The 21,056-nt window shown below is 42.9% G+C and overlaps 1 protein-coding gene across 17 annotated transcripts in view; it reads right to left on the reverse strand.

Annotated features, from left to right (window-relative positions):
* ZNF512 (zinc finger protein 512) overlaps positions 1-21,056 on the reverse strand; it is a 33,414-nt gene that overhangs the window by 4,433 nt on the left and 7,925 nt on the right. For 3 of the 17 annotated variants that reach the window (XM_085019853.1, XM_003125288.6, XM_021087678.2), the window contains 11 exons: positions 17,992-18,179; positions 16,668-16,763; positions 16,292-16,375; positions 15,423-15,547; positions 14,801-14,887; positions 14,295-14,393; positions 12,986-13,153; positions 11,223-11,417; positions 3,629-3,730; positions 2,153-2,215; positions 882-980 (listed from right to left, as the gene is read on the reverse strand). In XM_085019853.1, the coding sequence (XP_084875979.1) occupies positions 882-980; positions 2,153-2,215; positions 3,629-3,730; positions 11,223-11,417; positions 12,986-13,153; positions 14,295-14,393; positions 14,801-14,887; positions 15,423-15,547; positions 16,292-16,375; positions 16,668-16,763; positions 17,992-18,037 (1,164 nt within the window). In that variant the 5' untranslated portion in view covers positions 18,038-18,179. Of the gene's footprint in view, positions 1-881; positions 981-1,508; positions 2,843-3,158; positions 3,731-9,281; positions 10,039-10,927; positions 11,418-12,985; positions 13,374-14,020; positions 14,394-14,800; positions 14,888-15,422; positions 15,548-16,291; positions 16,376-16,667; positions 16,764-17,991; positions 18,180-18,704; positions 19,065-19,491; positions 19,548-21,056 lie in introns of those variants that run through there. The other 14 variants (XR_014842448.1, XR_014842443.1, XR_014842444.1 and 11 more) reach the window with 10 other exon arrangements.

The raw sequence follows: 21,056 nt of genomic DNA on the forward strand, positions 1-21,056 counted from the left end.
TTTTCCTCACCAGGTAACAGCAGTTTCTGCAGTAAAATATTCCAAGGGAATGCACACCCTACTCCTTGAGCTTCTACAATAAGGGTATTTAATTATAGAGTAAACAATCTCTCTGCTCACTTGGACTCCTAAAACACTTCCCCCAAACTCTTGACCTTTTGAACTTAAGGCATTGTCAACAGGTTTTCTTAAGTTTTGAAATTTTACAAACTTCCCAGAAAAGTTACAGTAGTTCAGTGAACACCTTGACTGCCCATTGTTAATCTCTCTCTTCTCTTCCTTTTCTTCCCCTTCCTTCCTTCCTCTGAACCATTTGCAAGTTAGTTACAGATACGATACTTCATCCCTAAAAACATCATCACCTTTCTGCATAAGGCATTCCCTTGCATAACTACAAATACGACGATCACATCTGGGAATTATTAACACTGACACATCACTACGTAGTACAGCTAGTATTCAACTGCCTCAGCTCTTTCACTAACACCTTTTATGTTGTTTCTATGTGATATTTCAACAATACTCAGAACAGGTTGCTCAAAGATGCTGGAATACGAGAAAACAGGAGTACAGACATGACTATGACACAAGAATTCCAAAGGTGTAAGTGCAGCCTGGTTGCCAAATGCCTGATTTCGTTGGACTTTAGATAATGAGATGCATCAGGATGCTCATACTTGTGATTTCAAATGTTTGCACAGAAAAATACAATTATACATCTAATTTTAGGAAGTTCATTAACTTTCCAGTGAGGCTGGGAGACCCTATAGTCTCCTTGACAGTCCTGGCCCATCAAGACAAGCACAAAACCCACCTCCCTCGTGGCCTATTCATGGGGCCCATGGGATTACCCCAATGCCGTGGGAAGGTAGAATCCTCACCTCAGCGTGGACAGAGTTGATGTGATACTTGACACCACTCTCTGACACAAATTCCTTTTGACACAGAAGACACTTGTATTTTCCGGCCACAAATGTACCCTATTTTCAAGACAGAAAGACAGAACATGATTGGTAAATTCAGGAAAATATACCTGGGCAATGGGTAGGGATTCTCAAGAGATGAAAGGAGGGAATACTACTTCAGCAAAGTGAAGAAGGAAGAAAATCCAAAAGAGCAATATATTTAGGAAAACCAGCTTGGGCATATTATCACCATAATACAACTATCCTAATGCAATTCTATACCCCACCCACACCCCCAACACAACCTGAGGTTCCCCCTAGTTTTATTATATAACATGGCACATTTTTATATCTTTCCTTTCATCTTCCACTCCACCTCCAGGTTCTCCTGGTTCCTCCCCCAAGTGATCAAACCCTTTAAGTTCAATGAGGCACCGGTGTGCAATTCTTCCCACTAGAATCAATCAATCCACTGCGGCAAAGAGTGCCTGGGGAATCCAGAAGTAGAATACCCTCCCTAAAGCCTGGCAGGAGGACTGAGAAGCTAAGACCAAGAGGACAAAGTCCTAAACATTCCTGGACAGATCTGGTTTGGATGCCTACAACTCCCTTGTTGCCTTGAACTGAGACTTCTCTCCCCTCCTGAAGCTTCGGGTTTCCATGGTGCTCATTTTGTATGAGGAGATACTTCTGAATGGGAATGGAAAGTGGCAGCAATCCCCATGGCTGGTGGGTTGTAGGGCACCTGGGTCAACATGGAAAAGATTCAGTGACGTGAATGGCTGTTAGCCTGACACCCAGGGATTCCCACCGCCCATCCCCGGAAGCCAGTGTAGTTCAGATGGGTTTGCGGATCTTCACCAATCCAGACAGGCACGTGTAAGTTGATTCCAGGAAGCTGAAGGCCCAATAGGCTAGGGCAGGCCCAGTGCAGTAGAGGCTCAGGTGGAAGAAGTGAAATCCCTGGTAGGGACTCAGAACCATATAGTTTTCTCAAAACTTTTTCATTCATATGGCTTATGACTATGTTGGCTTATTTTGCATTTTGGACATACCCTGACAGCCCACCCAATAACACACCAAGAATTTCTGGGACAAAAAAAAAAAAAAAAAAAAAGATAAATAAACCAGCCCTTGAAGAGATAATAGCAAACAGGACAACTAGCTGTTCACCGAATCTGAATTCTCTTCCATGTCAGATTATTTTAGAGGTCACATTATGATAAACAGTTCAGAAGGTTACAAACCAATGTACAAGAGCCCAGGTGAGCTTTAAGGCCAGATACACTACTGTAGACAGCCTCACAACCCTGAAAAAGAGAAGAAGAAATCATGTGAAGACTATACCAAACCGCATCCTTTTCTTTGCAATCTGGCCATTTACACTAACCCGCTATTTTTTCCAGAGGAAGAAGCCCAATAAATGGCACCACAAACCACAAAGGAAAACATCCAGGCCAAAGAACAGGAAGAAAACCAGGGAAAGATAAAAGAAAAAGAGGTAAACAAGCTATTTCAAAAAGCTCAAAACATTCCCTTCCCTGGTACTTTTTCTGATACTTAGAAAAACACAAAATACGGTATGCTTATATTTCTCCAAAAATCAGCTTTCTTTAGTGCAAATTGGTCTCATTTCTTATATAGCTGCTCCTCCCCAAAGTACTGCATATACAGCTGCAGTAGTTTAATGATGGCTGGAAATTCTATGCCACTCCTCCCATCAAGAATTGGAATCATCGGAGTTCCCATCGTGGCGCAGTGGTTAATGAATCTGACTAGGAACCATGAGGTTGCAGGTTCGATCCCTGGCCTTGCTCAGTGGGCTAAGGATCCGGCGTTGCTGTGAGCTGTGGTGTAGGTTGCAGACTCAGCTCGGATCCTGCGCTGCTGTGGCTCTGGTGTAGGCCAGTGGCTACAGCTCCGATTAGACCCCTAGCCTGGGAATCTCCATATGCTGCAGGAGCGGCCCTAGAAAAAGGCAAAAAGACAAAAAAAAAAAAAAAAAAAAAAAAAAAAAAGAATTGGAATCATTTACCCTCTCTTTTAAACTGGGTTAGTCCTGCCATTCCTTTAACCAACAGAATGCTACAGGAATGATGCTGGGAGCTCCTGCTGTGGATCAGCAGTAACGAACCCAACTAGTATCCATGAGGACTTGGGTTTGATCCCTGGCCTCACTCAATGGGTTAAGGATCCTGCATTGCTGTGACTGTGGTGTAAGCCAGCAGCAGCAGCCTTGCTTAGACCCCTAGCCTGGGAATTTCTATATGCCATGGGTACAGCCCTAAAAAAAAGACAGACAGACAGAAATGATGCTGAACAATTCTGAAGCTAGACCTAAAAGATCTGAGCATTTGCTTTTGTGTTCTTGGAATACTCTGAGAATTCAGAACCATGTACCCTGCTAGTAAACCAACTACCTTGCCAGGAAGAGAGGCCATATGGACTGCCAATCCTCCGACTGAAGTAGAAGCTGAGTTATTCAACATTCAGGCCCTATCAGAGCTTCCAGTTGAATGCAACCCATGAATGATTCCAGCTGATGCCATGTACAACCGCTCTCTGAGCCATGACAAAATTGTTGACTTACAGAATTCTTAATAAATAAAGTAACATGTTTTAAGCTTCTAAGTTCAGGCACTTTGCCACAAAGGAATAAAAAACTGAAACAAAAGGAGATGCTTGATCAATATTTACTGAATAAATGAATGAGAAAGAACCACCTGGTTGGGACACTGAATGCGATGATACTTCTTGATATCTGACTTCCATTTGTGTAGTACTTCCTGGCTGAAGGTTGGTAGCCCAGGGCGAGTATATTTTAACTACAAGACAAGAAAGATTTTGTTGGAGGAATCCAACTTTGAACCAAATACCCTAAAAGTAAGAGAATTATATAACTCTTTAGGTTATGTAATTCTGGAGTTGCAAAAGTATATTTTCATACAGAAAATATTATAGTATGGAAGAAGAAGCTTTAAAGTTCCTGAAATGCATAAGAATGATTGTCTATTATTTTGTCTTAAAACAGTTTGACTTTTTTTTTTTTTTTTTGGTCTTTTTGCCATTTCTTGGGCCGCACTCGCGGCATATGAAGGTTCCCAGGCTAGGAGTCGAATCGGAGCTGTAGCCACCAGCCTACACCAGAGCCACAGCAACTCAGGATCCGAGCTGAGTCTGCAACCTACACCACAGCTCACGGCAACACCAGATCCTTAACCCACTGAGCAAGGCCAGGGACCGAATCCACAACCCCATGGTTCCTAGTCGGATTCATTAACCATTGAGCCACGACAGGAAAAAAGTTTGACTTTTAATAGAAGACAAGAGACTTTCTGATATAACACTTCATCCAACATTGAAAAAAGGGGAGTTCCCATTGTGGCGCAGGGGAAACAAATCCAACTAGGAACCATGAGGTTGCAGGTTCGATCCCTGGCCTTGCTCAGCGAGTTAAGGATCTGGTGTTGCCATGAGCTGTGGTGTAGGCTGCAGACGCGGATTGGATCCCGTGTTGATGTGGCTGTGGCGTAGCCTGGCAGCTGTAGCTCCAACTGGACCCCCAGCCTGGGAACCTCCACATGCCATAGGTGCAACCCTAAAAACACACACACAAAACAAAAAAACAGTTGAAAAAAGGGCTAATGACAGCATTATACAGTTATAAAATATTTGTTACAAATGAGAAAGGGATACAAATCTGCTCTCTCTATACATATGTATACATTATACTAAAGACACATATATGTACATATTATATATTCAATAGAAATATGTTTATGGGTCAAAGGCTATAAATCAAAACACTAACAGTAATCTCTGGATGCTATAATTTTGAGTATTTTTAATATTATTTTCTGCTTATCTGCATTTATCATTTTTCTTCAATGACATCATGTTTTTTGTTTGTTTGTTTGTTTGTTTTTGTCTTTTGTCTTTTCAGGGCTGCAATCGTGGCATATGAAGGTTCCTAAGCTAGGGGTCTAATTGGAGCTGTAGCCACCGGCCTACGCCACAGCCACAGCAACGCAGGATCTGAGCCGCGTCTGCAACCTACACCACTGCTCATGGCAACACCGGATCCTTAACCCACTGAGCGAGGCCAGGGATTGAAATCATAGTTCGTATCTGCTGTGCCATGACAGGAGCTCCTAATTTTTGATATTTTAAAAATTCTAATACAAAAAATTAAGCTTCAACCTGAAACAAAAATGTGAGAAGACACAGGGACTAGAACACCTATTCTTTGCTTATACTGAAAAAGTAGGGGGTGTTTTTGTTTTTGTTTTTTTGTCTTTTTAGGGCTGCACCTGTGGCATATGGAGGTCCCCAGGCTAGGGGTTGAATCGGAGCTGCAGCTGCCAGCCTACACCACAGCCAGAGAGACGCCAGATCCGAGCCAAGTCTGTGACTTACACCACAGCTCATGGCAACGCCAGATCCTTAACCCACTAAATGAGACCATGGATAGAACCTGCATCTTCATGGATACTAGTCAGATTCATTTCCACTGAGCCACTATGGGAACTCCTGCAAAAGTAGAATTTTTCCTAGCACTTCCTTTCACATGCTTTGACACCAGTTAGTCTCTGCTTAAAACTTAAATAGTTTCGGAGTTCCCATCATGGCGCAATGGTTAACGAATCCGACTAGGAACCATGAGGTTGCGGGTTCAGTCCCTGGCCTTGCTCAGTGGGTTAAGGATCCGGCATTGCCATGAGCTGTGGTGTAGGTTGCAGAAACGGCTCGGATCCAGCGTTGCTGTGGCTCTGGCGTAGGCCAGCAGCTACAGCTCCGATTCAACACCTAGCCTGGGAACCTCCATATACCTCGGGAGCGGCCCAATAAATAGCAAAAAGACAAACAAAACAAAACTTAAATAGTTTCTAGAAAAGAGTTAACATTTCTAGAGACAGTTCTTATAAAGTCCACCATTGGCAATTCTGGTGGACTTTATAAGTTGCATTTATATTTGTACATTGCATTCTGGTGAGTAAAGAACCATTCTGCTTTAAAAATGGAAGTATCTAAAAAAAAAAAAAACCCTTTAAATCAGAGTACAAAACTGGTGTTACTTATAATAAGCATTTCCTCTTTTCTGGTCATTTAACAATATTAATTCCTCCAATCCATGAGCATGGTATATCTTTCCCTTTGTTTCTGTGGTATTCAATTTCTTTCATCAATGTTCTTGTAATTTTCTAAGTATAGGTCTCTTACTTCCTTTGTAAAAGATTTATTCCTAGGTATTTCATTCTTTTAGATGCAATTATAAATGGGATTGCATTCTTCATTTTTTTTCTTTTTTGGCCACCCCATGGCATATGGAGTTCCTGGGCCAGGGATCAAATCCAAGTCAAACTTTGTTTAGTTCTTCTTCTGGGATTTTGCCTCGTTCCTTTATTTGGGATGTAGTCCTCTTTCTCCTCATTTTGCCTAATTCTCTGTGTTTATTTCTATATAATATATAGATCAGTTAGACTCCCAATCTTGAAGAAGTGGCCTTATGTAGGAGACATCCTGTGACACCCAAGCAACACACTCCCCTCTGATCACTAGAGCTATGTGCTCTAGGGGTGTCCCTATGTGGGTTATGTGAGCCCTTCTTTTGTGTCGAGGCTGGCTACTATGGGCACACTGGTAGGCAAGGATGGTACCCGGTCTACGTGGCTGCCAAGCCCAGAATTGTGCAGTGGTTACCAGCCCACTGGTGGGCAAGACTGGGTCCCACCGCAGCTGTTAGCAGAACCCAGGGGGTCCTAGGGCTGGTGGTGACCTGCTGGTGGGCAGAGCTGGTCCTAACGTAGTTAGCTACCAGGATTGGTAGGTGCCCAAGGCTGATTCTGGCTTGCTGAATCCAGAATGGCCGGATGCATAGCTCAGGGGGCTATGGGGCTGGTGCCCACTTGCTATTAGGCAGGTCCAGGTCCCAGAGAAGCTCGCAGTGCAGCCTGGAGTTCTTGGTGCTAGTGCTGACCCACTGATGAGGAGGGTTAGGCTCTGGGTGGTCTCAGGGCTGGTTCAGGCCTGCTGGTGGACGGATCCAAGTCCTGGGCCCAGTGGTTGAGGGAGCTGGGTCCCAGCATGGCTAGCTGCTCAGTCTGGGCCAGTCCTGGGACTGGTGCTGACTAACTGGTGGGAAAGTAAGCTCCTGGTACCATGGATGAGAGGGAAAACTCTAAAACGGACCTTCTGGCATCAGCATCCTTGTGATTAAACAAGCTCCCGAAAATGACTGCCTCCAGTTACTGTGTCTTCAGGGGAGTTCCAGTTGCCTCCTCTGGGAGGCTCTTCAAAACCATCAAGAGGGTCTGACCCAAGCTTCTTTCAAACTTCTGCCTCTGTGCTGGGTCTTGGAGCATGTAAGATTTTGTGTTACACCCTTTTAAGAGCAGGGTCTCTGTCTCCTACAGCCCTGCTGGCCTTCAAAGTCAGACATTGTGGGTACTCATCTTCCCAGTCCAGGATCCCCAAGCTGGGGAGTCAGATGTGGGGCTCAGATCCCTCACTCCCTGGGGAGCACCTCTGCAGGTGTTATCATCCCTCCATTTGTGGGTTATCCATCCAGGGATGTGGTTCTTGACTTCCATGTCTCTGCCTCTCCTTTACCTCATTCTCAAAGATAGCTGCTCTCTAAATAGCTGTAATTTTGGTGTGCTTATGGGAGAGATAAGCTCAGAGTTTTAATACTCTTATTATCTTGGCTACTTCCCCATGAATAGTTTAAATTGAATAGGATGTAGGGGGAATCTAGAAATGCAATAAGAGTAACACATGAATTTAATTACTACAAATGAGAAAAATAATTATTATAAGTAAGAAAGATATGAAAGGAATGGAGGGGAAAAGCCAACCTAAATAACTTTGGAAAAAAGGACTTTGATTATATACTGTAAGGCCATATATATATATATGTATAAAATATAAAATATAAAAAAAAATATATATATATAATCCTATACTTAGAAGAATTTTTGAGAAACCTCTGAAAAGCTTTTTAGGAGTGCTCTTGTAGCACAGCAGGTTAAGGATCTGGAGTTGCCACTCCAATGGCTTAGATCGCTGCTGTGGCATGGATTTGATCCCAGGCCCAGGAATTTCCAAGGAACTTTGGTGGGTACAGGAAGGAAGAAGAAGAAGAAGAAGAAAAAAAAAAAAGATTTTTTAAAAAGGAATATATGTTTGTGAAATAATAAGAAACATTTTAAAAAATGGAATTCCCTGGTGGCCTAGTGGGTTAAGGATCTAGTGTCACTGCTGTGGCATGGACTCAATCCCTGCCCAGGAACTTCTGCATGCCGCCATGGGCACAGCACACCCCCCCCCCCAAAAAGAAATATATATATCTGCCCCCTAGATCCTGCTAATACTTAGTCTGTGACCCCAGTACCTGATGCAAAGCTCCTGATTCTCGTAATTTCCTCAGTAATAGAAATATCTGACACAGAGCTCCTAAATCTCTTGGAATCCTGAGTGACAGGAGCATCTTTTGTTCTAATGAGTTAACTCTTAGTGGGCTCCTAGAAGGGGGCTGGTTACCAGAAAGACAAAGTAATGATTAGAAGCCTGGAACTTTCAGGCGCCCACCTCCCATTCTCAGGCAAGTGGAGAAGGTCTGAAGACAGAATTAATAATCAATCATGCCTATGTGATGAAGCCTCAATAAAACTGCCCAAATTAGAAGGTTCAGAGAACTTCTGGCTGATTAACCATGTAAGTGCTGGGAAGGTGACACAACCACAATTCCACAGGACAGGAGCTCCAATGCCAGGCTCTCTCTATGTCCCACCCTACATATTCCTTCATCTGGCTGTTTATCTGTATCCTTCATAACAAACCAGTAAGGCTGTTTCTCTGAGTTCTGTGTCAAATTATCCAACCTAGGGAGGGGAGGTCATGGGAGCCCCAATTTGTAGCCAATCAATCAGAAGTACAGGTTGACAACCTGGGACTGACGAGCACCATGTGAATTTGGAGCAGTCTTGTAGGACTGAGCCCTTAACTTCTATGCTCTGATACTGAATCCAAGTAGATATGTCAGAACTAAAACGGTAGGAGACTCAGCTGGTGGTAGGAAACTGGTCAGCAAGGGAAAAACCCACACATCCGGTATCAGAAGTGCTGTGAGTTTACAGAAGTGTGAAAATAAAGGAAAACACAGGAGTTTTTCCTTGAAAAATTGCTTATATTTGCATCAAGAAACACTAAAAGGACACGAGAAACTAAAAAGAATGGTTACCCATTAAAAACAGGACAGAAAAAAGACAAATGGGGGTGAGATACCTCAATGTTTATCATCATTTTGACTTCTGAACCCCAAGAATGTACTACCCAAAATATTAAATGTTTATGTTTAAAAAAATGCCTTCAAACCCATACACTCAAAAATATAAAACCGTTTATTTATTTGTCTTTTTGTAGGGCCGCACCCAAGGCATACAGAAGTTCCCAGGCTAGGGGTCAAATTGGAGCTACAGCTGCCAGCCTACACATCACAGCCACAGCAACAACACGGGATCCAAGCCGCATTTTCGACCTACACCAGAGCTCATGGCAACACCAGATCCTTAACCCACTGGGCGAGGCCAGGGATCAAACTACATCCTCATGGATACTAGTCGGGTTCATTAAGTGCTGAGCCACAGTGGGAACTTCAAAATATAAAACTGTTTGATGATTTTTTGAGAAAGTATAGGGTAGATAAGACTACTAAAACTAATCAGTGAGCCAACAAATTCTCTACCACATACCATGCAAAATGAAAGCAACTGTACCATAATATCACAAGATAGACCTCGTTGTGCAAATTCAATCTAACCTGAATTTAGATGACTATGTGCTTTATTAGAATGCAGCAGGAAAAAAGTGGCAGTAAGTCTGAAACAAGAAAGAATGCCCTGATATTCAAAACAGGATTCAACTCCTTGGACACCAACAGGACTGATTTTTGATTTTTGACCAAATAAAAGTGTTAACGTCTATGATTTGACCTATTTTCCTATAACATATAACATTCCTCTCACACGGGTCAGAGCCTTAGGCCAAATCTAAACTATTCTCCTTCTTCTTCTTTTTTTTTTTTGTCTTTTTGACATTTTTAGGGCCGCTCCCTCGGTATATGGAGGTTCCCAGGCTAGAGGTCTAATCGGAGCTGTAGCCGCTGGCCTACACCACAGCCATGGCAACGCCGGATCCTTAACCCACTGAGCAAGGCCAGGGATCGAACCCACAACCCCATGGTTCCTAGTCGGATTCGTTAACCACTGAGCCACGACAGGAACTCCTAAACTATTCTTCTTGACACCTTGGAGGATAACAGGTCCTTAGCCTTGACCTTAGTCCTTGCTATGTATTCCTCTAAACCCTTTCCATGACCACCTCATTGTTACATACCCCTCCTCTCCTCTTGGCCAAATAGGGCTCCCTCCCTCCATGATCTATTCTAAACTGAAGGCTTCCAAGCTGGCTTCTGCACCCCTCAGAAGTACACTTGGGGCCATGGAGGGGAATGATCAAAATATAAGAAGAAGACTAAGTAGACAAGAGGTTGGGCTCACTGCCCCCAGTTATGCAGAGCAACTCCATTTTTAGTTATTTCATATACTAGTGTTTTGCATAACTTTTTATTGTGAAAAAAAGTAGGTGGAGAGAGAAGTTCTACTGCTACAAACACCAACCGAAACCACTTATTTAAACTGAGTATTAAACTACAACATATGAATAAACAAAGTGGAAACATTACACTGCAGTAAATGAATAAACAAAGTGGGCAAAGACCAAACAAAAAAGTAATCTGGGGCGTTCCCATTGTGGTTCAGTGGCTTAAGGACCCAAAGTTGTCTCTGTGAGGATGCGGGTTTGACCCCTGGCCTCACTTAGTGGGTTAAGGATACAGCATTGCTGCAAGCTGCGGTGTAGATCACAGATGCAGCTGGATCCAGTGTTGCCATGGCAGTGATGTAGGCCTCAGCTGCAGTTCCAAGTGAACCCCTAGCCCAGGAACCTCCATATGCTGCAGGTGCTGCTATAAAAAGGAAAAAAAAAAAGTAATCTGGAGTCCAGGTTCCCCCTGGATGTAGTCCAAAACTAAGAGGGCTCCTTAAAGAACTTCTGCCAAAGACTATCACTCAAGGACCTATCTGAATCCAAACACTGAAGCGGGGTCAGACATACTCCAACTGCAAAGATAAAAGAGCAAAACACTGTTTATCATACACCCACTCAAGTATGTTTACTTGCAACATACAAGTATGTTCCGCATGTAGTAAGCATAGTATCAGACACAGAGTTCAAAATTAATACCGGTTTCTACCTCACCTTCCGATCATCAGGTACTAGATCCTGAAGCACCTTTCTCTTGGGCCATTCCTTGGCCAGTTCAGCAGAGGCCAGTTCCTGCAGGTGGTATACAGCTATCTTGGCGGAACGCCTCTGAACTCGGCCCCCGCTTTTTGCCTCCAAGCTCATCTCCTTCAAGCATTCTGGCTGTCCTGACTCTGGGAAGAAGGATATCTGCAAGAATAAGACACAGTAAAGCACAGGCCTGAGCAACAGCTTCCATTAGAATCAGTGATTAAAGGCTGTCCTTTCTGCTCTAAAATATCCAAAGAGCTATTTGCTAGCTTGCTGATCACCAATATAAAGCTGCACCATCTTAATTCATATTTTACTGGTAAAAAAGCTTCTCGGCAGGATAAAATCTTTTGTGTTGTAATAAGTGAAAGTGGTTAAAAGTCAAGACAGCCGTTCCCATCATGGTGCAGTGGAAGCGAATCCAACTAGGAATCATGAGGTTGTGGGTTCAAGCTCAGTGAGTTAAGGATCCAGCATTGCTGTGAGCTGTGGTGCAGGTCGAAGATGAGGCTCCGATCTGGCATTGCTGTGGCTCTGGCATAGGCCAGCAGCTACAACTCCAATTAGACCCCTAACCTGGGAATCTCCATATGCCATAGGTATGACCCTAAAAAGACAAAAGACAAAAATTAATAAATAAATAAAATTTAAAAATTAAAAATTAAAAACCCTTAAAAAGTCAAGACATACACATATTTAAACGTCAACCCATTTACAAAATTTCATTCAAATGGATCACAGCCCTAAATATAAACCATAACAATATAAACATTCTAGAAGAAACTCAGGCAGGGAGAACATTTTTGTCCTAAGCATGATGGTTTTTTGATGTATCAGCTTGGTTAGGCAACCGTCATCAGTTAATCAATCAAACATAAAAAGGGTTTTGTAGCAGCTTATTCATAATTCCAAAAACTTGGAACAACTCAAATGCTCTTCAACCGGTGAATGGTAAACAAATTGTGCAACATCCATACAATGGAAGCCTAGACAGAAACAAAAAGGAGTAAACTAACAAACGTGCAAAACATGGATACACCTCAAATGCATTATGCTAAGTGAAAGAAGCCAGACTCGAAAGGTCATACACAGTATGATTACATTTATACAACAATCCAAAAAAGGCAAAACTCCAGACAGGAAATAGATTAGCAGTTCCCAGGGGTTTCGAGTGAGAAGAACAAATAACCACGTAACGAATACAAAGGAATTTAGGGGGGATGTTCAAATTGTTCTCTATCTCGGCTGTAGTGGTAGTTACACGACTGTATGTTTTTGTCAAAACTCTTACAACTGTATACCGAAAAAGGTGAATATTAATTACCATATGTAAGTTCTACTTTGAAACTTTATGCTAAAAAAATATGAGGTGGGAGAGCCTAGAAATGTAATCAGGAAAATAAAAAGTCAAGACAAAAAAATTGGAATAAAGAAACCAGCTGGACAGATTCCCGCACAATTTCTAGCTAAGGGAGAATGCCTTAAAAGCTTTAAAAATAGAATGAGTTTATTTCTGCCCAGATTATGCGGTAAACTTTGGTTTCTCTAACCTAATAATGATCAAAAGGCAGAAAGAAGAGCACAAATAACAAGGAATAGAGAGAACAAAATCACTGAGATTAAAAGGGACTACAAATGAGGAACCAAGGATGGAGCAGAGATGTAGGGGCAAGCGGTCACCACAGACTAGACCCCCAAACAGGGTCTGGAAAGTAATCGGTACTCACAGGCCCATGCTCTGACCTCAGATGATATGCAAGTCCAGCCTTGGATCGATACGGCTTTCCACAGTGGTGACATTTCAGGGTCATCTTCTCCAGCTCTGCAGCCCCTTTGCCGCATTTTCTGACATGGTAGAGATATCCCATGATGCTGGTGAAGCTACTAGAGCAACTCTGAACGAAGGAGAGAGGCCTATACTATAATCTTACATATTGTGATATGATCTCTAAATTTCTTTCTTTCTTTTTTTTTTGTCTCTTTGACTTTTCTAGGGCCACTCCCGTGGCATATGGAGGTTTCCAGGCTAGGGGTCGAATCGGAACTGTTGCTGCTAGCCTCCGCCAGAGCCACAGTAACGCAGGATCTAAGCCATGTCGGCGACCTACACCACAGCTCATGGCAACGCCGGATCCTTAACCCACTGAGCAAGGCCAGGGATCAAACCCGCAACCTCCTGGTTCCTAGTCGGATTCATTAACCACTGCGCCACGACAGGAACTCCATGATCTTTAAATTTCTAAACAGCCACATCATACAAATAGACCCTCTGATATCACTGGACCCTCTCCAACGTCTCCCATTGCCACAACACTTCCTTGGCCTTGGCCTAACTGCTGCCCTGCCAAGCATGATACTCAATCAATTTAGTCAGCATTCGATAAACTACAACTGTGTCATTTCCTCTGTGTCACAGCTTCCCTCTTGGTCTCCGATCCAACTTCACCTCAATAGCAAATACCCAGCAATTCAAAGCTCCTCGCATGAGGTTACTACATTCCTCTTCATCACGCTAAAGAAAGGATGATAAAGAAACTCCTTTAGGGAGTTCCCGTTTGGTGCGGTGAAAACGAATCCGACTAGGAACCATGAGGTTGCGGGTTCGATCCCTGGCCTCACTCAGTGGGTTAAGGATCCAGCGTTGCCGTGAGCTGTGGTGTAGGTTGAAGACACGGCTCGGATCCCAAGTTGCTGTGGCTGTGGTGTAAACCGGCAGCTGTAGCTCCAATCTGACCCCTAGCCTGAGAACCTCCATATGCCACAGGTGCGGCCCTAAAAAGAAGAAAGAAAAAAAAAAGAAATAAAGAAACTTCTTCAAACAAAGAAAAAGGGGAGAAGAACAAATTTCTGGAGATAAGAAAGGAAATAAAGAACTATGAATGAGGTCAGGAGACCTTGAGAAACAGGAGCCACTCTTAGCTGGAAGATGACACGAAGCCAGGCCTCTAAGGGAGAAGGAGGAGACACGGAAGAGCATGAGAGCAAGACTCCGACCTGCGACTCCAGGCAGAGGGAGCTGCTGTCTTGGGCTCTCACCTCACGCATGCACCGGAGCTTTCCCAGTCTCTTGAGAACGGTTCGGAGACGTTCCCTCTCACTTGGCTCATCTATTTCATCTCCGGCCTTCAAAATGGGCTAAAAAGCACGAGAGGCAAATGAGGAGATGATTTATAGAGAAGACAGATGCAGAAAAGCCTTCCATCACAGGAGAATCAAGGCCTAGACCAGCATCTAAGCTGATGCCCACGACTAAGCTCCCTGACTCCCGGCTTTCTCCATCTTCTCCTCAACAGTGAAGTGGATGCAGCAGAAGTGAGAGCTCAAAGCCTCCCAGGACGTGAACCTTTGGAACCTCCCAGGACATTTAACCTACACAACACACAAATACCTACGTATCCACATGTCACTGCGTGTAACTCACTCTTCTATCAAAAGTGTCTGCTTCCTTACACTCCGATGAGGTCACAGAGCCTTAGCCACCTCCGCTGAGGTATCTCTACACTCGTCCAAGTAATACCATATAGGACAGAAGACACTCTTACCAAGCTATTATGATTTGCCATGACGTGGTACTTCATCCCTGCCAGTGAACGAAGCTGTTTTCCACAATGATGACAAGTAAACATTTCCTACAAGGAAAAAATACTGCTCGGTGCCAGGCTATTCAACAAAGAGAGAGAAGGGCACAAAGTCCTATTCAAATGCTGGCTGCATCTTCTTTATTTCCCAAACTCTTTAATAGCCAATGAATCTCAAAATCCCACAAGCTCACTGACATGTCCTCAAGGGCAAAGAAGTAAAAGCTACTCATTTTTAAAATAAGAACTATCATTTTACTGAGTGCCAATGTTTGCCAAGTAATGGTGCAGGCATTTAGCATGTATTATTTCTTTTTTATCGTCCCATGGATTACACAAGGAAGTAATTATTTTATTTGTATTTAATAAACAAACTGAGGTCCACACATAGAAAGCTAAACAGCACAACCAGTAAGCAGCTGAAAGAAGACTCAAACTCAAGTCTGTCAGACTCCAAAGCCTATGTTTTCTCTGTGACACAAGGCTGCCTCTTCTCCAGCATAATCAGCATATCCAACAAAGTGCCAGATGTTTAAGGTTTGTGTAAAAAGTCACAACAGTTATGAAGTGCCACAAAATGTCTAACCTGTTTGCAGTTTTCCATGTGTTTCTTTAAGCCCTCTATGGTCTTCCTCCCCACTGCCTGGCAGGTAGGACAGGAGACGCTGCCTTTATCCACAATTTCTAAGTACCACTGCTCCTCTAAACTGCCTACAAAGGAGAGAAGGGACACTGAGAATTTGCAGTATCCTCCAGAAACAAAAAGCACAAACCCAGATTTTAGAAAAAGTATCACAAAATGGACTTTCCTCCTCCTGAGGGAGAGATTCTTGCTGTATGAATTCTAGAAATAATTTTTTTCAGTGAAGAGTTTTTGAACCTCCTACTCAATTGCCCACAATAAAAACCATCCAAGAACCACTCCAAAGCCCAGTTGGGCTTTTTTCCCTGTTTTATTGACAGATAACTAACAATGGGTGACATTTTTCACAGCAGCATGTAAGAGTGGGATACTAAGATACATAGCAGCCAGTTTACTAAGTGCTACCTATGTGCCTTTGAACTTAGTTAAATATTCTTATCCTATTTCACTTTCACAGCAATTCTGACTGCCTTTATTATTCCTATTAAAGACAGGGATACTGAAGCTTGCAGAAATTAAGAGGCAGGTCAGAAAATTAATGAAGAGCCAAAACTTGAACCAAGGTCTGACTGACCTCTAAATCACTGCCCTTCATAAGGGCCTCCTTAAAGAAATGCTTTGGCTTGGGTTGTGGGGTGGAAATCCTATAAAACTGGATTGTGATGATCATTGTACAACTACAAATGTAATAAATTCACTGAGAATAAAAAAAAAAAAAAAAGAAAGAAATGCTTTGGTACATGATTCCTTTACCAACAACAAAAAAAAAGAATGAGAACCAGGTCACACAAAGCTTCCAACAGAAGGCATACCTGCTGCATAAGCTGGCGGTTCCTTCCGAATCCGACGAGCCTGGGCTTTGGGATTAGGCTGAGTTTTAGGCCGTTGCTTTCTCCCTGATGCAAAAACAGAAACTTGAAGCTCAACACATCACTTAGGCTAACTCCTCTCTAGCACCAAACTCTCTTCCCGCCTCTTCTCAAATCCTATGCCCCACTCCCTCAACCACCTCCCTTGAAACAGAAGAGAAGGGGAAAGCAAGGCAGGATGGAAGCCATTTCTTGCTGAAAAAATTCAAAGGGCTCAAACATGCTTTAAGGCCCCAAACCTAAGGTCCTTCTCCCTTTTACCTCAAAGAATAAAGCCCGGGCATCCAGAGAAAAACAGTTAGTAAAGGTACTCTTTTACCATAAAGCTTATGCTTCTTCTGAGGAAATTCTCGATAGTCTTCATCTTCTTCCTGCCTGGGTTTCCTCTTTCCTTTGGTCGATACTCCGCCTGACCCTGAAAAAACACAGAAAAACAAAAACTCGTTATAAGTGAACGCCTGGGCCTGCCTTCAAATCATTAATCACAAGACTATCAAAGGATGGAGTTCCCGTCGTGGTGCAGTGGTTAACAAATCCGACTAGGAACCATGAGGTTGCGGGTTCGGTCCCTGCCCTTGCTCAGTGGGTTAACGATCCGGCGTTGCCGTGAGCTGTGGTGTAGGTCGCAGACGCGGCTCGGATCCCAAGTTGCTGTGGCTCTGGCGTAGGCCGGTGGCTACAGCTCGGATTCAACCCCTAGCCTGGGAACCTCCATATGCTGAAGGAGCGGCCCAAGAAATGGCAAAAAGACAAAAAAAAAAAAAAAAAAAAAAAAAAAAAAAAAAAAGACTATCAAAGGGAGAGATCATCAGCAAGCACAGGCCTCAGAGATGCATTTATAACATTTTTAGGGAAGTTGGTATAACTTTTCACTAAATGCCTCAACCTCCCCTTTTGCTTTTGTATTGTTCTCTATCCCAAGTGATCAACTGTTCCCTATGAAGAATAAGGTCCTTCAGGTAGTGTGATTTGTTTGATCCTGATTTGAGGCTAACTGTTCAAGATAAAGGGCTACTAAGAACCCTGGAGACTATAACCACTAAGAAAATTCTATTTATAACAATCCTTACACCAGTCCCTAAACCCTTGACAGAGGATCAAATTAGAATAATGAGAAAGAAAGTTCAGTTCATACGAAGAAGAAAGGCTGAGAGCAGTAAAACCTAGAGGAGTAAGATCAGCAGAATTTCACTCAGTAAAATAGAGGACAGTTCACGAACCTTAAGTATGTGATAGCCTTAAAAGAATTCCAATCACTAATAAGAAATACACAATGGTATGTAATACTTTGAGAGCCATTTACAACAGCTACCTCAAAAAAATCACTTTAGGGGAGTTCCTGTAGAGGAGCAGTGGAAACAAATCCAACTAGGAACTATGAGGTTGTGGGTTCGATCCCTGGCCTCGCTCAGTGGGTTAAGGATCTGGTGTTGCCATGAGCTGTGGTGTAGGTCGCAGACGCGGCTCGGATCTGGCGTTGCTGTGGCTGTGGCTGTGTCTGGCAGCAACAGCTCCGATTAGACCCCTAGCCTGGGAACCTCCATATGCCGTGGGTGTGGCCCTAAAAAGACAAAAAAAAAAAAAAAAAAAAAAATCACTTTAGAGAGTTCTCCGTCTCTGGAATAAGATACTGATACCAATACCTTCAACACGGGAAGTAGCAGCTGGTTTGATCCTTCTCATCTTCATCCAGTAGGTAGATTTTCGGAAAGATGCTGGAAAATCACTCACTGGTTCACACGAAGAGGCGGATGATGAGCCGCTTAAGGAGTCATCATGAGGGATAGTGTACTGGAAACTATTATCTTTTATGGAGCACTGGGTTCTGCTGCTAATATGACACAAAAATATAAACCACAAAGGAGGGGTTAAGTGAAGTTCCTATTAATTATCTTATATCATAAGAAGACAACCAAGTTGGTTGCCCGTGAAAAAGCTAAGAAGCCTGATAATAAAAACATAATTTAGACAGTAATATTCTATGAAGGAAAATAGTTGACCTAATACAATATATATAATCATTATACTTCATTGTAATCAGAAAGAGTAAGTAGTCCACATAAATGATCACTCTGTAGCTCAGGTAAGCATTTGCCTTCCTAAATTCATCAAAGAAAAGAAAGCAGTCAAAGTAATAGGATATTCTGTGACCCTTCAGAAGATTCACTGGATCTGTAACCAGGTATGTCCAGGCCTCTCTATTTCTCTGGCAGAGGCACAGGAACTGAACAGAATCCCTCAGAAGGAAAAGACCAATCTGTAGGCTCTCGTCTGATCCATCATCCTTTCCCCTTAGCCTCTTCCCTAAATCTTGATATCAGGGTGCCCTGTCTTATTTAGGCAACATGATACTTACATCCCATGTAAGGAAGGTGCTATGTTGTCTGAGTTAGGCCAGCCAGAAGTCTGGTATACAGCTGGATCCAAATTCTCAAATCTAAGACCAGTCAGTAGTATGTAGTTAACGAACATTAGCGAGTGTCTATGAAGCATTTTCTAGGTGGCTCAAAATGCAGCAGAGCAGCAGTTCTCAAAGTGTAGTCCAAGGATCTCTGAGACATCCCTTTTCCAGCTGACTATGTGGGGCCTGCCTTAGATTTATGGCCTAGAAGCTTCACTCTGGATGATGTATGAAAAATGACCCAGGGGGAAAGAATGAATGAAAGGAGAAGACTTAACAGTTTGTTTCAATCGTATGTTTAAGGGCTGATGAGAGCTTGAACCTGAAGTTAAGGTTTCATAGTAGAGATGATAACTAAAAAGCACCTTGTTGAACAATAAAAGAAACAGAACAAGATCTACAGTAAAATGTCAACTCAGTAAATTAAAAACAAATACAATATACAGATGGCCTGCAAGCACATTAAAAAATGCTCAACTTCACTAATTATTAGAGAAATGCAAATCAAAACAATGAGATACCACCTCACATCAGTTAGAGTGGCCATCATTAACAAGTCAACAAACAACAAATGCTGGAGAGGATGTGGAGAAAAGGAAACCCTTCTACACTGCTGGTGGGAATGTAAATTGGTACAACCACTATGGAAAACAGTATGGAGGTACCTCAGAAAACTAAATATAGAACTACCACATGATCCAGCAATTCCATTCTTGGGCAAAACTTTCATTGAAAAAGATACATACACCCGTGTGTTCACTGCAGCACTATTCACAACAGCCAAGACATGGAAACAACCTAAATGTCCAGCAACAGAAGAAAGGATTAAGAAGATATGGTATATATACACAATGGAATACTACTCAGCCATAAAAAAGAACAGAATAATGCCATTTGCAGCAACATGGATGGAACTAGACTCTCATACTAAGTGAGATAAGTCAGAAATAAAAAGACAAATACCATATGAATCACTTACATTGGAAACCTAACATGGCACAAATGAACCTTTCCGCAGAAAAGCAACTCATGGGCTGGAGGAACAGACTTGTGGTTGCCAAACGGGAGGGGGAGGGAGTGGGATGGATTGGGAGTTTGGGGTTAAGAGATGCAAACTATTGCATTTGGAGTGGGTAAGTGATGAGATCCTGCTGTATAGCACAGGGAACTATATCTAGTAACTTGTGATGGAACATGATGGAGGATAATGTGGGAAAAAGAATATGTACGTATATATGTATGACTGGGTCACTTTGCTGTATAGCAGAAATTGACAGAACATTGTAAATCAACTATAATGGAAAAAATAAAAGTCATATAACCCCCCCCCCCAAAAAAAGAGTTTCCATCGTGGCTCAGCAGTTAACAAATCTGACAAGCACCCATGAGGACGCAGGTTTGACCCATGGCCTCTCTCAGTGGGTTAAGGATCTGGTGTTGCTGTGAGCTATGATGTAGGCCAGACGTGGCTCGGATCTTGCTTTGCTGTGGCTGTGGCATAGGCCAGCAGCTACAGCTCCAATTCGACCCCTAGCCTGGGAACCTCCATATGCCATGGATGTGCCCACCCCCAAAAAAAACCCAAATACAAATGTAAACAGCACTAGCAATTTTACAAAGATTCCTAAGTATTCAAGGACAAATATCAAAGTTGTTAGTACGGCCGTTTCTGGGAAAAGGGGAATGGATATGGGGAATAGGTAAAACAAAAATTAACAGCGACTTATGATGTCAGTATGCTACAAAAAGGGAAGAATGACTCTCAGCTCTCTACAGATGAGGTCCAATATTACATATTTAATACAAAGAAGTCCTGGTTCTGGTACTGTGGCATAAGCCCCACTACAGCTCATTCCTCCTGCTGATGACAACTAAAAACTCGACTCCAAAAAGTAAAAAAGCAGGTGGATTGTGGAGAGGAGCTAAAATTGGGATAAGTGGGAGTTTCCGTCTTGGCACAGTGGTTAACGAATCTGACTAGGAACCATGAGGTTGTGGGTTCGATCCCTGGCCTTGCTCAGTGGGTTAAGGATCTGGTGTTGCAGTGAGCTGTGATGTAGGTTGTAGATGTGGCTTGGATCCTGCATTGCTGTGGCTCTGGCTTAGGCCGGAGTCCACAGCTCCAATTAGACCCTTAGCCTGGGAACCTCCATATGCCACAGGAGCGGCCCAAGAAATGGCAAAAAAAAAAAAAAAAAAAATTGGGATAATTGACCCATATGAAGTGTGTTTCCCAGGGTTTTTTTTTTTTTTTCTCTCACATGTGGCTTTGTAACAAGTGTGGGCCCCACTTGCAAGCCAGCATGG

The sequence above is a fragment of the Sus scrofa genome, chromosome 3 (assembly GCF_054392235.1).
Source record: "Sus scrofa isolate SSC_HxYL_T2T_F1_AM1 chromosome 3, Sscrofa_HxYL_maternal_Yorkshire_Landrace_v2.0, whole genome shotgun sequence".
Taxonomy (NCBI): domain Eukaryota; kingdom Metazoa; phylum Chordata; class Mammalia; order Artiodactyla; family Suidae; genus Sus; species Sus scrofa.